This window comes from Hemitrygon akajei, chromosome 4 (genome assembly GCF_048418815.1).
Source record: "Hemitrygon akajei chromosome 4, sHemAka1.3, whole genome shotgun sequence".
Taxonomy (NCBI): domain Eukaryota; kingdom Metazoa; phylum Chordata; class Chondrichthyes; order Myliobatiformes; family Dasyatidae; genus Hemitrygon; species Hemitrygon akajei.
The window spans coordinates 120,439,226-120,451,935 of NC_133127.1; the positions used below are offsets into that span (position 1 = coordinate 120,439,226).

The 12,710-nt window shown below is 45.0% G+C and overlaps 1 protein-coding gene across 3 annotated transcripts in view; it reads left to right on the forward strand.

The window, feature by feature from the left end:
• The window catches only part of LOC140726607 (ETS-related transcription factor Elf-1-like), a 168,435-nt gene that overhangs the window by 100,288 nt on the left and 55,437 nt on the right, over positions 1-12,710 (forward strand). For all 3 annotated transcript variants that reach the window (XM_073043199.1, XM_073043201.1, XM_073043200.1), the window contains exon 3: positions 2,493-2,664. In XM_073043199.1, the coding sequence (XP_072899300.1) occupies positions 2,493-2,664 (172 nt within the window). The remainder of the gene's footprint in view (positions 1-2,492; positions 2,665-12,710) is intronic.

The following is a 12,710-nucleotide window of genomic DNA, read 5'->3' on the forward strand; positions in this document are numbered from 1 at the left end:
ATACTTCTGGTAGAACTCTGAGTTGGAGATTTACATTAGGCATCATAGACAACAAGAAAATTCTCAGAAGTGCACATATACAAAGTTACTAATCCAAAAGATTATCTCAGATATGCAAATCTCTTTTGACGCCCTTGAACAACACTCATTCTGCAACCTCAGTTTTGCTAACCAGTCCTTGCTTAGATAAGTGATGTTCTGTGGGAGACCTGTAGCCGTGTTCATGGGACTAGACTGCAGTCACTATAAAGGACAATGTCATAGTCCCTCTCCACCATCAGCCACCCTTACTAAGTCCCACAATTTAAGATCTGCTGCTCACTGCTCTGAGAAGTCATTCAAGCTCGATACTCAAGGAGAAGTAACTTCTTATGCTTTGACTTAATTAAGGTGGTGGAATTGTGTGCATGGGCATTGTCAACAATGACAACTTCCCCAAGGGTGAAGCTCTATCAACTCTACTGCTGTGACTGTATAGGTTCTCCTGGTGAACCCTGAGCTCTCATGATTAGGAAGGCTTTCTACGTTTTCAACATGGCTGTCATTGCAGACTATAAAAAAACATTGTTTGTCATTGGTCTTGTGTTCCCTGATGGCTGATACAACCCTTCCATTATTTTGGGAATATGCTTTGCTAGGCATCTTTAGTAGATATTTTTGTCCTGAACCATGGATTTTGGAAGAAAAGAGCTTCTTGATGCATGCATGGCTTCCAACTCCATAATGCACACCTTGCTTTCCAGCTGTGTGTCAGTATCACAGCTACAGCATTACCAGGACAGTGGTGGAGAATACTAACAGCTTTCTCAGGATGAAAATCCACTGTCTGCACCAGTCCAGGAGCACACTCTAGTCTGAACTCAACAGATGCTGAGGTCTATTCTGAATGCTCCACATCCTCACTAATGCAGGGACACAATCCACATTCACAGATGCACTGCTTGAAATTTCAAGGAGTTCGTGCTATTCATGTAATCATCGCAGGTTGGAGATCTATGTATTCTAACAAGAAACCCTGATCAAAACTGTATTGAAGGTTGTAACTATGCAACATAGAAGGAGATCATTCATTCTTTCTTAGCTGTACCAACCCTTTGAAAATGTTATTTAATTAACATCCACCATTTTCTATCACCCTGAAAATGCTTCCCTCTCGTGCATATATGCAGTTCCTGTTTGAAAGTAACTGTTGAGTTTGTTCTAACAGTTTTCCAGGAAGTGCAGCGCTGATCATAACTTGCTGATTTGCTGTTTAAAAATTATCTCATTTTTCCACCAGTGTTGATTCTCCTCTGTGGAAACCGCTTCCCCCTTTTTAAATCCTCTCTATATTAAATAACTCCCCTGCCTTGTGTGAACTTACTTGGCTTAACTCCACATCACTGAATTTAATCGTAACTGGTATGTCTGAGATTAATGTTCTTTCATGATACTGGGTCTTTTAATATTGATCAACTAAATGAACAAATAATTTATTTAATGATGTTAGTTGGAAGACAGATGTCAATAAATATTGGCCAAGATGCCCAAAGATTTTACTGCTCCTGGAACCAAGTCATGGAATACTTTATATCCATTTAAGGATATAGACTGGTTCATAGCTTAAATCTGATCCAAAATGTGAGACATATAGGAATATACTGTAGTTCTCCCTCAGAGCCACTCCAGTCACTTGAGCATGAAACCCAGCTATATTTTAGACCAGTGCATAGAGTATACTTTCAAGCCATAATCTGCTGATTTAAGAGATGAATCTGACAACTCTTCAGAAACTTTTGTATCAAACCATAGAGCTGCTGTGAATAGAGCCCCATTTCTAACTATACATTCAGAATATTTTCAGAAAGACAAATAATGGATGCATACAGCAGAATGATCGACTAACCATAAATTCAATAATACATTTATTTCAATATATTTTTAAAAAGTATTAGCTATGATTCTGCTCATCCTTATTAACTCCTACCTACCTAAAACTGTAAAGGCAAGCAAATAATTTATATGAAGATCTCGTGCTGATAGGTTAATGCAGAAGCTGGTCTCTGAGACTGGCCCGCGTTATCAGGCCCCTAGATGAAAACCCAGATGTGTGTTTAGAACACTATTGGTCACGAGAAGCCAACATTTCTTATCACAACAGCTGGCTTTACAGATATAAGCACACAACATTAATGCAATAAACACCATACTTCATTTGATATACAGTATGTAATCTATTTACAGTTGCAAATTTTTACTTTATAGAGAATGATCAGAAAATAAACATCGATAATTTTAAAGCTGGGGTCTGTCGAATCACGGATTCTAGTTTCATTTTACTGTGACATTGGGATCAGAGATATGCACTGCAGTTACTTAGCTTGTCAGCCGATGAACAGAACAGAACTTGGACAACCAAGCCACTCCCAGAATCTTCCCAATTAAGATAAGAATGAATTTAAGTTTCAGAACATACGGCTGTCAGTAACTCATTGGTTGTTTTGCTTTTGCAGGTTGGTGGGTCATGTATTTTCCCCGCAGTCATTGTGGAGCAAGTGCCCAATGCAGACCTGCTACAGGACTACTCTGGTCTTGCTTCTGATGAAGAAACAAACGGAATAATTAATGACAGCTCACTGGATGTTGTTGAAGAACAAGTTATTGGAGAGGAGATCACAGTTTCAGGTTGGTGTATTCACCTTTAATGAAAATCTGTTATATTGAGATCGAAGGAAAAGGTTTTTCCACTAAAAGTAAGAAAAGTAATTTGAAAATAGAAACTAAAAAGGAACCATTAGAGTGTAAGGAAAATGAATGAATTAACAAAAAAGTGTAAGAAAATTAAAAAGAATGAAAAATAATAATTTAGAGGAATTAAAGTTGATTGCCCAAAATACAGGTGTGCTTCTGTAGACACTCACAGTAGAGTCTCTCAAATTCAAAAGTACATCACATTTTTATACCCTTAAGGTCAAAAGTAACAGTAGGTGATGCAATACAATTTCAATAGTGACAATGACATTGCTTACTTGAATAATTTGGGCAGACAATGCTTCCTTTGAATTACGTATCTAGAGTGGGAGACACCTCTGAATTTTCACCTTTGCTCGGTCAAACAAATTCACATAGATATTCTAAAAACTTCTGTGAAGGCAGAAATCCCAGACACCAAAATTAATGTTGTCAGGACTGTCTATGCGTACTCAAATATCCCATCTATTGATTGCCTATACCCGTGACCTTGTTGCCTCCTTTCCTGCTGGCCCATTAATCACATCCTTCTCCTTGCCCCTTTATTCTCTGATAGCTAAAGCTCAAGTAATGGCTATCAGCAGATACTCAGTGGGCAGGGGAACAGTGAGCTAACTTTGTTTTAGGTTCACAGGCAACAGTTCACTTTCCATGCCATGTCAGTGGATAATCTGATAACAAGATTCTCAGCCCCTTTGATCGATCTACAGGAGAGTTAGGGGTAGTCTCTATTGCGATGGCTGCAAGGACCTCACCCCAGTGGCACCCTCTCCTGAACTAACCTTTCGATCGCTGGCCTAACTGCTGAAGGGGCCCAGCTCATTGAGTCCACCTCCATTCCAGGCTGGGGCGAATGCCTTCGGACACTGTGCAATTTTTCTCTTTCTCAGCCTGCGTTAACATCAAGGTTGTGGAACTTAATGTCTCTGCCGAAACTAAGCTACTTTCCCCTCTATTGATTCCCACACGCTGTCCCAGCTCAGGGCTGCTGTCTCTCTGTAGGACATGGTGTCTATTCCATGGGTCACACACATTGGCTGGCCCTGTCTTGTTTTTGGCACTTCTCCCGTTCCTGAATCTATGATAGTGTGTCTATCCCCAGGACATTGTTTGGGCACACTCAAGAATCTACAGGAAGCTGCACCCTCTATTTCTAGTACCTGAGGTTTACTTCACTCTGCCTTCATTATTCCACCCCCTGAACCGGGAACATAGATCACCTCTCCAGTGTTGGCAAGGGTGGATTAGTTATCGACACTGACCCTGTGTCCACTAACATATCACATTGCTGGCCCCTAATAAACCTCTTGTGTACATTTGTGGGTGACCAGTACTAGCAATGGAGACTGCTGACAGCTATTGGTCTGTCCTAGATGCTGTCAACACTTGCCAAATCAGACAGAGAATGCATTGCTTTCATTTCTGCCTGTTGTGGTGGGTAACTCTCATGTCCTTCGCTCTTTTTAGGACATTGCCTCCGACTCTGAGAGGCCACGGTGTAGTAAATCATCTCCTTTACATTTCTGTGCCCGTTCTGGCGTTTCCTTGCTAGGTGTCCTGGTTGCTGGAACACAAAGCAAGTCCTCTGCATCTTCACAGCAGCTGCAGTGCATTCACTACAGCCACTTTACGATCTCACTTCCCCCTCCTCTGGTCTATCTCACCAGCCCATGATACTATCACTGGGCAGGTCAACCCCACTGCTATCCCCAAATCTAAAACTTCCTGGTGGGCTGAGCTCAGAACTCCTTTCAGCATTTTCAGGAAGACCAGATCATTCCTCCCTGGATTGACCAGCCCTGAGTATTCATCATGTGCTTGGTATTTATGCTGTGTGGTTGGGAGTAAATTGGTCAGTTCTAGGGACTACATTTTGGAGAGGAAGTAAGGTCTTGGATAGGTAGCAGAAGATGTTTTCTGGGTTGCAGGCTTTTTAAAATCTCATCTGGAATGGGCAGTGTTACCGGCATTTGGATAAGCATGGATGTGTGTGAAATGAATTGAATAGTTTTTCCAAACAACCTAACCTAAAAGCTCTCCTTAGTTGCTGGTAATTTTATATGTCCATTATTATTTGACTAAAGAATGAAAAAAATATGATCTGCAAATTATTATGGGGAAGGACAATGAACAATTAAATGTAACAAAGAATTCTGAAGATCTTGAGAGATCTTAATAAGTCAATAATGGTGAAATAGATTTCCTTCTGAGGATAACTGAGCCCCTGCTGGGGACAAACAGAGACATGAACAGTAAAATAAACGTTGCAGAATATTCAAGCCGTGGATTAGGTCTGAATTCTGAACTGTTTCTGTTGACTGTTGTGTAGTATGCATCCATTATCTGGCTTTATTTTTCTGAAAATATTCTGGTAAAAACAAATCCTAAGCAACAACAACCCAAATCAGATCAAATATCATTCAAACCATACACAGATACAGCTAAATGAAACAGCATTCTGGGACCAAGGTGCATTTAAAAATAGTGAGTAACATAATTCAAAATATCAAGCTAAGAAGCAGATTCACTTGGAAAAGAAATATATAAAGTCCAAGACCCTGAGCGACAACGTCCAGCAATCGATGATACAATCTCCCGACAGCGTACAGATGCATGCAATTCAGCCTGTCGTTCCACTGCTTGAACGCAGGAGGGCAGCACCAATGGGAAAGGCCAGGTCCCAGCGGAGCTCAGAAGCCATTCTGTAAATGCCTCCGCGTCTCTCACCTGGTCTACAGCAGCAGGCAAGCCTGAGGTTTGAGGCCTAGACCTCGCTACGACCCAGACTACACAGCCCCCGTGCTGTCTACACCTCCACCAGACAAGGGTAACAGGCTTGTGGCAACTTGCATTACCACTGCTCAACAGAGTCTTGCGACTGCAAGTGAAACATCCGACACAATCTCCCACTGTCAAACTGCACCAAATTCGATGCTTACGAGTGGCAGACAGAAACACGGTCTGTAGCCAGGTCAGCTCCTCTGACACAGCGACGGGCTCCTCCGACACCATTCTGGCTCGCCCCTTCGACGCCTCAGCCGGCTTTCTCTCCAGCAGTCTTTGACACGTCAGCCGGCTCCGCCATCGACACGAGTCCAGCTACTCTGATCCACGAGCAGCTCACTGATGCCCTCCAGTACCCGCTGTTCTTGGAGTGGAATAGTCCAACACAGCAGTTACGGTGTTGTGGAGCCACATATCTACTGCTATACACAATTGCTAACTTCAGAATAGAGTCCGTTTGACCAAGCCATTTGATGACCGTTTCTGAGATCTTACTGCACCTGCCACTTCCAACACCAGAAGTTTCAACAGGGACAGTGATTGAAGTCATGTGCTTAAAGGCAGCAACATAAACATCTTCACCAAAGACATGATTTAAGTTGTACCAGCAGAGGCAGCAATACGATCAGTGCAAAGACATCAATGTAAAGAAAGCCAAAAGATCAGTGACACCAGACAAAGGGTTACCAGATATTCCAAAATAAACAATGTCATCAAAGACAGCAGTGCCAGCGATCACCAATGCCAGCGATATCATCAGTGCTCCTCAGACAGCAGTTTCAAAAAACCCATTAGAAGCAGCAGTACAAAAAGTACAAATAAAGACGGCAACATAAAGAATGCCAGGAGAGACATTGATACAATCTGTGATAGCAGATAAACCAGAGATTACCAGAGATTACAACATGCACTGCACCACCATAGACACAATGTCACCTGGTGCATCGATGTAAATTCTTCCTCCAGCAACTTAAATATAAACAGTGCTGCGTCAAACACAAACATTAAAGCTCCTAGAGGAAGCAATTGAAAATGTACCAACAGAGACAATGGAAACAGTGACAACTGAGACACTATGGAAGTTACAATATTTAAAATGCTACTGTCAGAGAATTATGAAGAGTTTCACTGGAGAGGTCAATGAGCGGCCAAGCTATCCGTGGCACAGGGTAAGCCTTCCCCGCAGAGAATCTGCACCATAATATAAACTGTCTCCGGAGGGATGGCTAGATAAACTGTGGCACAAGAAACAGTAGTGTTGACATGACAGTCAGGATATCAGACACAGAGGAAAGCGAGCAATGCAACTAGAGACAGTAATTTAAAGACTACCACCAGAGGCCACAATACAGCTGTTCCACTACTAGAGGCGGCAGTATAAGCTGTGTCACAGGCAGCTGCAGTACTGCTGTATCACCAGAGACAGCAGTATGAACAGCTCCATCACACTTCCACCAGAGACAGCAGTATAAACTGCGTCACCAGACTGAACAGTACGAACTGCTCCACCAGAGGCAGCGGTACCAAAGGTGTCACTCGATGCAGCAGTGTAAGCTGTGTTAACGGATTACTATCGCTAAGCAGTGCAGTCGGCAGAGATAAAGCCGGCCAAAGGCATCTGTTTCTGAGCTGACAGGTTTATAATTCTGCTAAACAGTGTAATACGTGCCACTAGAAGCAAGTGTCACCAGAAACAGCAGTATAAGTTGTTCTGCTGGAGGCAAGAACATAAATTACGCTCTGAAATGCAGCACTATCAGTGTTCCAGACTGTAACATGATGTGTCTGAAACACCTGTAAACATGGCGCCATCCGAGAAAGCACTGTAGGTACTGCCAGCAGATACCTCAGCAGAAACCATGCCCTGTTTGCTGGGATATCAACAATGCCTTCAGATACAGCAACATTGACTGTCCCAGCAGCAGCTGTAATAGAAATAGCACCTCTAGATATACATTATAAAGTATAACTCTAAAAAAAGGAATCATTTCCTTAAATAAAAACACAAAATGCTGGCAGAACTCAGCAGGCCAGACAGCATCTATGGGAGGAGGTAGTGACGACGTTTCGGGTTGAAACCCTTCATCAGGAGTGAAGTAACATGGGATGGTCGAGGGGGGATAAGAAGTGGGGGGAGAGATAAAGTAGAGAGCTAGGAAGTGGTAGGCTGGAGGGAAATGGGCTGGGGGAAGGTGGAGAATTATGGGAAATAAAAGAGAAAGAAAGGTAGGGCTGGGGGGGAGATTATAGTGAGGGGGGAAAAAAGAGAAGGAGAACCAGACTAAAATAATAGATATGGATGGGGGTAAGGGGGAGCAGGGGTATCAACGGAGGTCTGTGAGTTGAATGTTCATGCCGGCAGGTTGGAGGCTACCTAGGCGGGAGATAAGGTATTGCTCCATTGACCTACGTGTGGCCTCATCTTGACGGTAGAGGAGGCCATGGACAGACATGTCGGAGTGGGAGTGGTCTGTGGAATTGAAGCGTGTGGCTACAGGGAGATCCCGCCACTGCTGGAGGACCGAGCCCCGGTGTTCGGTGAAACGGTCTCCCAGTCTGCGGCGGGTCTCCCCAATGTATAAATGGCCACATCGGGAGCACCGGATACAGTATATCACCCCAGTTGAATCGCAGGTAAAGTGGTGCCTCACCTGAAAGGACTGTCTGGGATGGTGGTGAGGAAAGAAGTGTGGGGGCAGGTGTAGCACTTATTCCGTTTGCAGGGATGAGTGCCCGGAGGGAGGTCAGTGGGGAGGGATGGGGGGGATGAATGGACAAGGGAGTCGCATAGGGAGCGATCCCTGGGGAAAGCTGAGAGTGGGGGGGAAGGGAAGATGTGGTTGGTGGTGGTATCACGTAGGAGGTGGCGGAAGTTACCGAGGATTATGCGTTGGATCTGTAGGCTGGTAGGGTGATAGGTGAGGACAAGGGGGACTCTATCCCTGGTGGGCTGGCGGGGGGATGGGGTGAGGGCAGAGGTGCGTGAAATACGGGAGATGTGATGGAGGGCAGAGTTGATAGTGGATAAAGGGAAGCCCCTTTCTTTAAAAAAGGAAGACATCTCCTTTGTCCTAGAATGAAAGGCCTCATCCTGAGAGCAGATGTGGCAGAGGCAGAGGAATTGAGAGAAAGGGATAGCATTTTTGCAGGGGACAGGGTGGGAGGAGGAATAGTCTAGATAGCTGTGGGAGTTAGTAGTTTTGTAGTAGACGTCGGTGGATAGGGTGTTTCCAGAGATAGAAACAGAAAGATCTAGAAAGGGGAGGGAGGTGTCAGAAATAGACCAGGTGAATTTGAGGGCAGGGTGAAAGTTGGAGGTGAAGTTAATGAAGTCGACGAGCTCAGCATGTGTGCAGGAAGCAGCGCCGATGCAGTTGTCGAGATAACGTAAGAAAAGAGGAGGACAGATACCGGTGTAGGCTTGGAATATAGATTGTTCCACATGGCTGACAAAAAGGCAGGCGTAGCTAGGACCCATGCGGGTGCCCATGGCTACACCTTTAGTTTGGAGGAAGTGGGAGGAGCTAAAGGAGAAATTGTTAAGGGTGAGGACTAATTCCGCGAGGCGGAGAAGAGTGATGGTAGAGGGTGACTGGCTGGGTCTGGAATCCAGGAAGAAACGGAGAGCTTGGAGACCTTCCTGGTCGGGGATAGAGGTATATAGGGCTGGACGTCCGTGGTGAAAATGAGGCGGTGGGGGCCAGAGAACTTGAAATCTTTGAAGAGATGTAAAGCCTGGGAAGTATCACGGACATTGGTGGGAAGGGATTGAACAAGGGGAGATAAAACAGAGTCAGATAGGCAGAAATGAGTTCAGTGGGGCAGGAGCAAGCAGAGACAATCATTTCCTTGCTGTTTTTCTCCATAATATTACAGTTCCTACTCCACATGCTTCACAACAGTATTCCATGCGTTGCCCTGCAATTATCTTACTTCTCTGGAGTGAACAGTAGCTGAAAATGACTGTAGAGGCTATGCTTTAACAATATTTATTGGTAGATCACCTTCTACAAATGAGACCCATTATTCAACATTAACAGTCAATGACAGAATTTACGTAGTCCTTACAAATTAATCTACCATTAGTACTTGATTCATGAGGAAGCATCAGAAATTAGAACAGCACAGCGAAGAGCTGGTAGAGCCACTACCTCATTGCTTCATCCTATACTTAATTGTCTGCGGAGACATACAACCCTCCTCCTCTTCTAGGATACGGCACTCTGGTTCTCTGCCTGTTCTGGATCTTTTCATTTCTAATTGCCAACGGGACATCAACCAGCTCGACTTCAGCACTTCTCTCTCCTCTTCAAACCTCCGAATGTGCTGCCCTCCACTCTCTCTGCACCAATCCCAACCTCCTCAGCAAACCCGCAGACAAAAGGGGTGCTGTTGTAGTGTGGCAGATTGATCTCTGCATTGCTGAGGCTGGCTGGCAGCCCTCTTAGTTACCCCTTGAGGAGGACCCCACTCAGAACCAGCAGAAAATTGTCTCTGACACCAATACCAATCTCATCAACCCTGGAGATCACACATCCACTGCCACCAAACGCCTGTTTCTCTTACCCTGCACTGCTTGCTTCCAACTCAAACCCAACATCTACAAACTTAACTCTCCGGGTAGGCCAACACCAGGAAATCTGCAGGTGCTGGAAATTCAAGCAACCCACACAAAATGCTGGTGGAACGCAGCAGGCCAGGCAGCATCTATAGGGAGAAGCGTTGTCAACGTTTTGGGCCGAGACCCTTCGTCAGGACTAACTGAAAGGAAAGATAGTAAGAGATTTGAAAGTAGGAGGGGGAGGGGGAAATGTGAACTGATAGGAGAAGACCGGAGGGGGTGGGGTGAAGCTGAGAGCTGGAAAGGTGATTGGCGAAAGTGATACAGAGCTGGAGAAGGGAAAGGATCATGGGACAGGAGGCCTAGGGAGAAAGAAAAGGGGAGGGGAGAACCAGAGGGAGATGGAGAACAGGCAGAGTGATGGGCAAAAGTGATGAGAGAGAAAAAAAGAGGGGGGGAAATGTAAATATATCAGGGATGGGGGTGAGAAGGGGAGGAGGGGCATTAACAGAAGTTAGAGAAGTCAATGTTCATGCCATCAGGTTGGAGGCTACCCAGACAGTATATAAGGTGTTGTTCCTCCAACCTGAGTGTGGCTTCATCTTGACAGTAGAGGAGGCCATGGCTAGACATATCAGAATGGGAATGGGACATGGAATTAAAATGTGTGGCCACTGGGAGATCCTGTTTTCTCTGGCAGAGCGTAGGTGTTCAGCAAAACGGTCTCCCAGTCTGCATCGGGTCTCACCAATATATAAAAGGCCACACCGGGAGCACTGGACGCAGTATACCACACCAGCCAACTCACAGGTGAAGTGTCGCCTCACCTGGAAGGACTGTCTGGGGCCCTGAATGGTGGTGAGGGAGGAAATGTAAGAGCAGGTGTAGCACTTGTTCCGTTTACAAGGATAAGTCCCAGGAGGGAGATTGTTGGGAAGAGATGGGGGGGGGGGGGGTGGAAACAATGGACAAGAGAGTATCTTAGGGAGCAATCCCTGCGGAAAGCAGAAAGAAGGTGGGAGGGAAAGATGTGCTTGGTAGTGGGATCTGGGTAGGCTGATTGCTTCTGCCCACTGACTTCATGTCTGCATACCTTGACTCCATTTTATCCCCCTTGTTTCAGAGTCTTCCCAGCTATATTCACAACATTTCACATGTTCTCCATCTCCTCAATATTCAATTCCCTGGCCCCAGTTGCCTCATTTTCACCACACTGGTTGAGTCCCTAAGTACTTCTATTCTCCCTTCAAGAAGGCCTTAAAGCTCTCCACTTCTTTCTTGACAGTAGATTTGAACAGGCTCCCTACACCACCACCTGCCTCTGTCTCCCAGACCTGGTCTCCACCCTCAACAATTTCACTTTCAGCTCCTCCTACTTTCTCCAAACACAAGGTGCAGTCATGGGCACCTGCATGGGCCCCAGCTATGCCTTGCCTTTTTGTTGGCTACATGGAACAGTCCATATTCCAAGCCTTCCCTGGTAATGCTCCCCACTTCCACCTCTGTCACAATGATGAAGCATTGGTGCTGCTTCATGCACCCAATTTCATCAACTTTGCCTCCAACTTCCACCCTGCCCATAAATTTACTTGGTCCATTTCTGACACCTCTCTCCTCTACCTCCATCACTGGAGACAAACAGCCTACTTTTATATTTTATAATCCCACCACTCCCCACAGCTCTCCTGACTATACCTCTTCCCACCCTGACTCCAGTAAAAATGCTATTCCCTTTTTAGTTCCTTCATCTCTGCCACATTTGTTCCCGGGATGAGGTTTTCCCATCAGAGATGTCCTCCTTCAAAGAATGGGGCTTCCCTTCCTCCACCATTGATGCTGCACTCACCCACATCTCCTCCATTTTCCAGATACCCACGTTCACCCCATCTTCCTGCCACCTTAACAGTGATAGTCCTTCTCTGTTCTTACCTATCACCTCATGAGCCTTCATATCCAACACATCAATCAGAATCGGAATCAGGTTTATTATCACCGGCATGTAATGTGAAATTTGTTAACTTAGCAGCAGCAGTTCAATGCAATACATAATATAGAGGAAGAAAAATAAATAAATTACTGTATATGTATATTGAATAGATTAAAAACATGCAAGAAACAGAAATACTGTATATTTTTTTAAAAAGTGAGGTAGTGTCCAAGGGTTCAATGTCCATTTAGGAATTGGATGGCAGAGGGGAAGAAGCTGTTTCTGAGTCACTGAGTGTGTGCCTTCAGGCTTCTGTACCTCCTCCCTGATTGTAACAGTGAGAGAAGGGCATGCCCTGGGTGCTGGGGTCCTTGGACGCTGCCTTTCTGAGCCACCACTCCCTGAAGATGTCCTGGGTACAACTTTCACGTCGCACGCTGGTGATAATAAACCTGATACTGATACTTCTTAGGCTAGTGCCCAAGATGGAGCTGACTAGATTTACAACCTTCTGCAGCTTCTTTCGGTCCTGTGCTGTAGCCCCCATCCCCCATACCAGACAGTGATGCAGCCTGTCAGAATGCTCTCCATGGTATATCCGTAGAATTTTTTGAGTGTATTTGTTGACATGCCAAATCTCTTCAAACTCCTAATGAAGTATAGTCACTGTCTTGCCTTCTTTATAACCACATCGATATGTTGGGACCA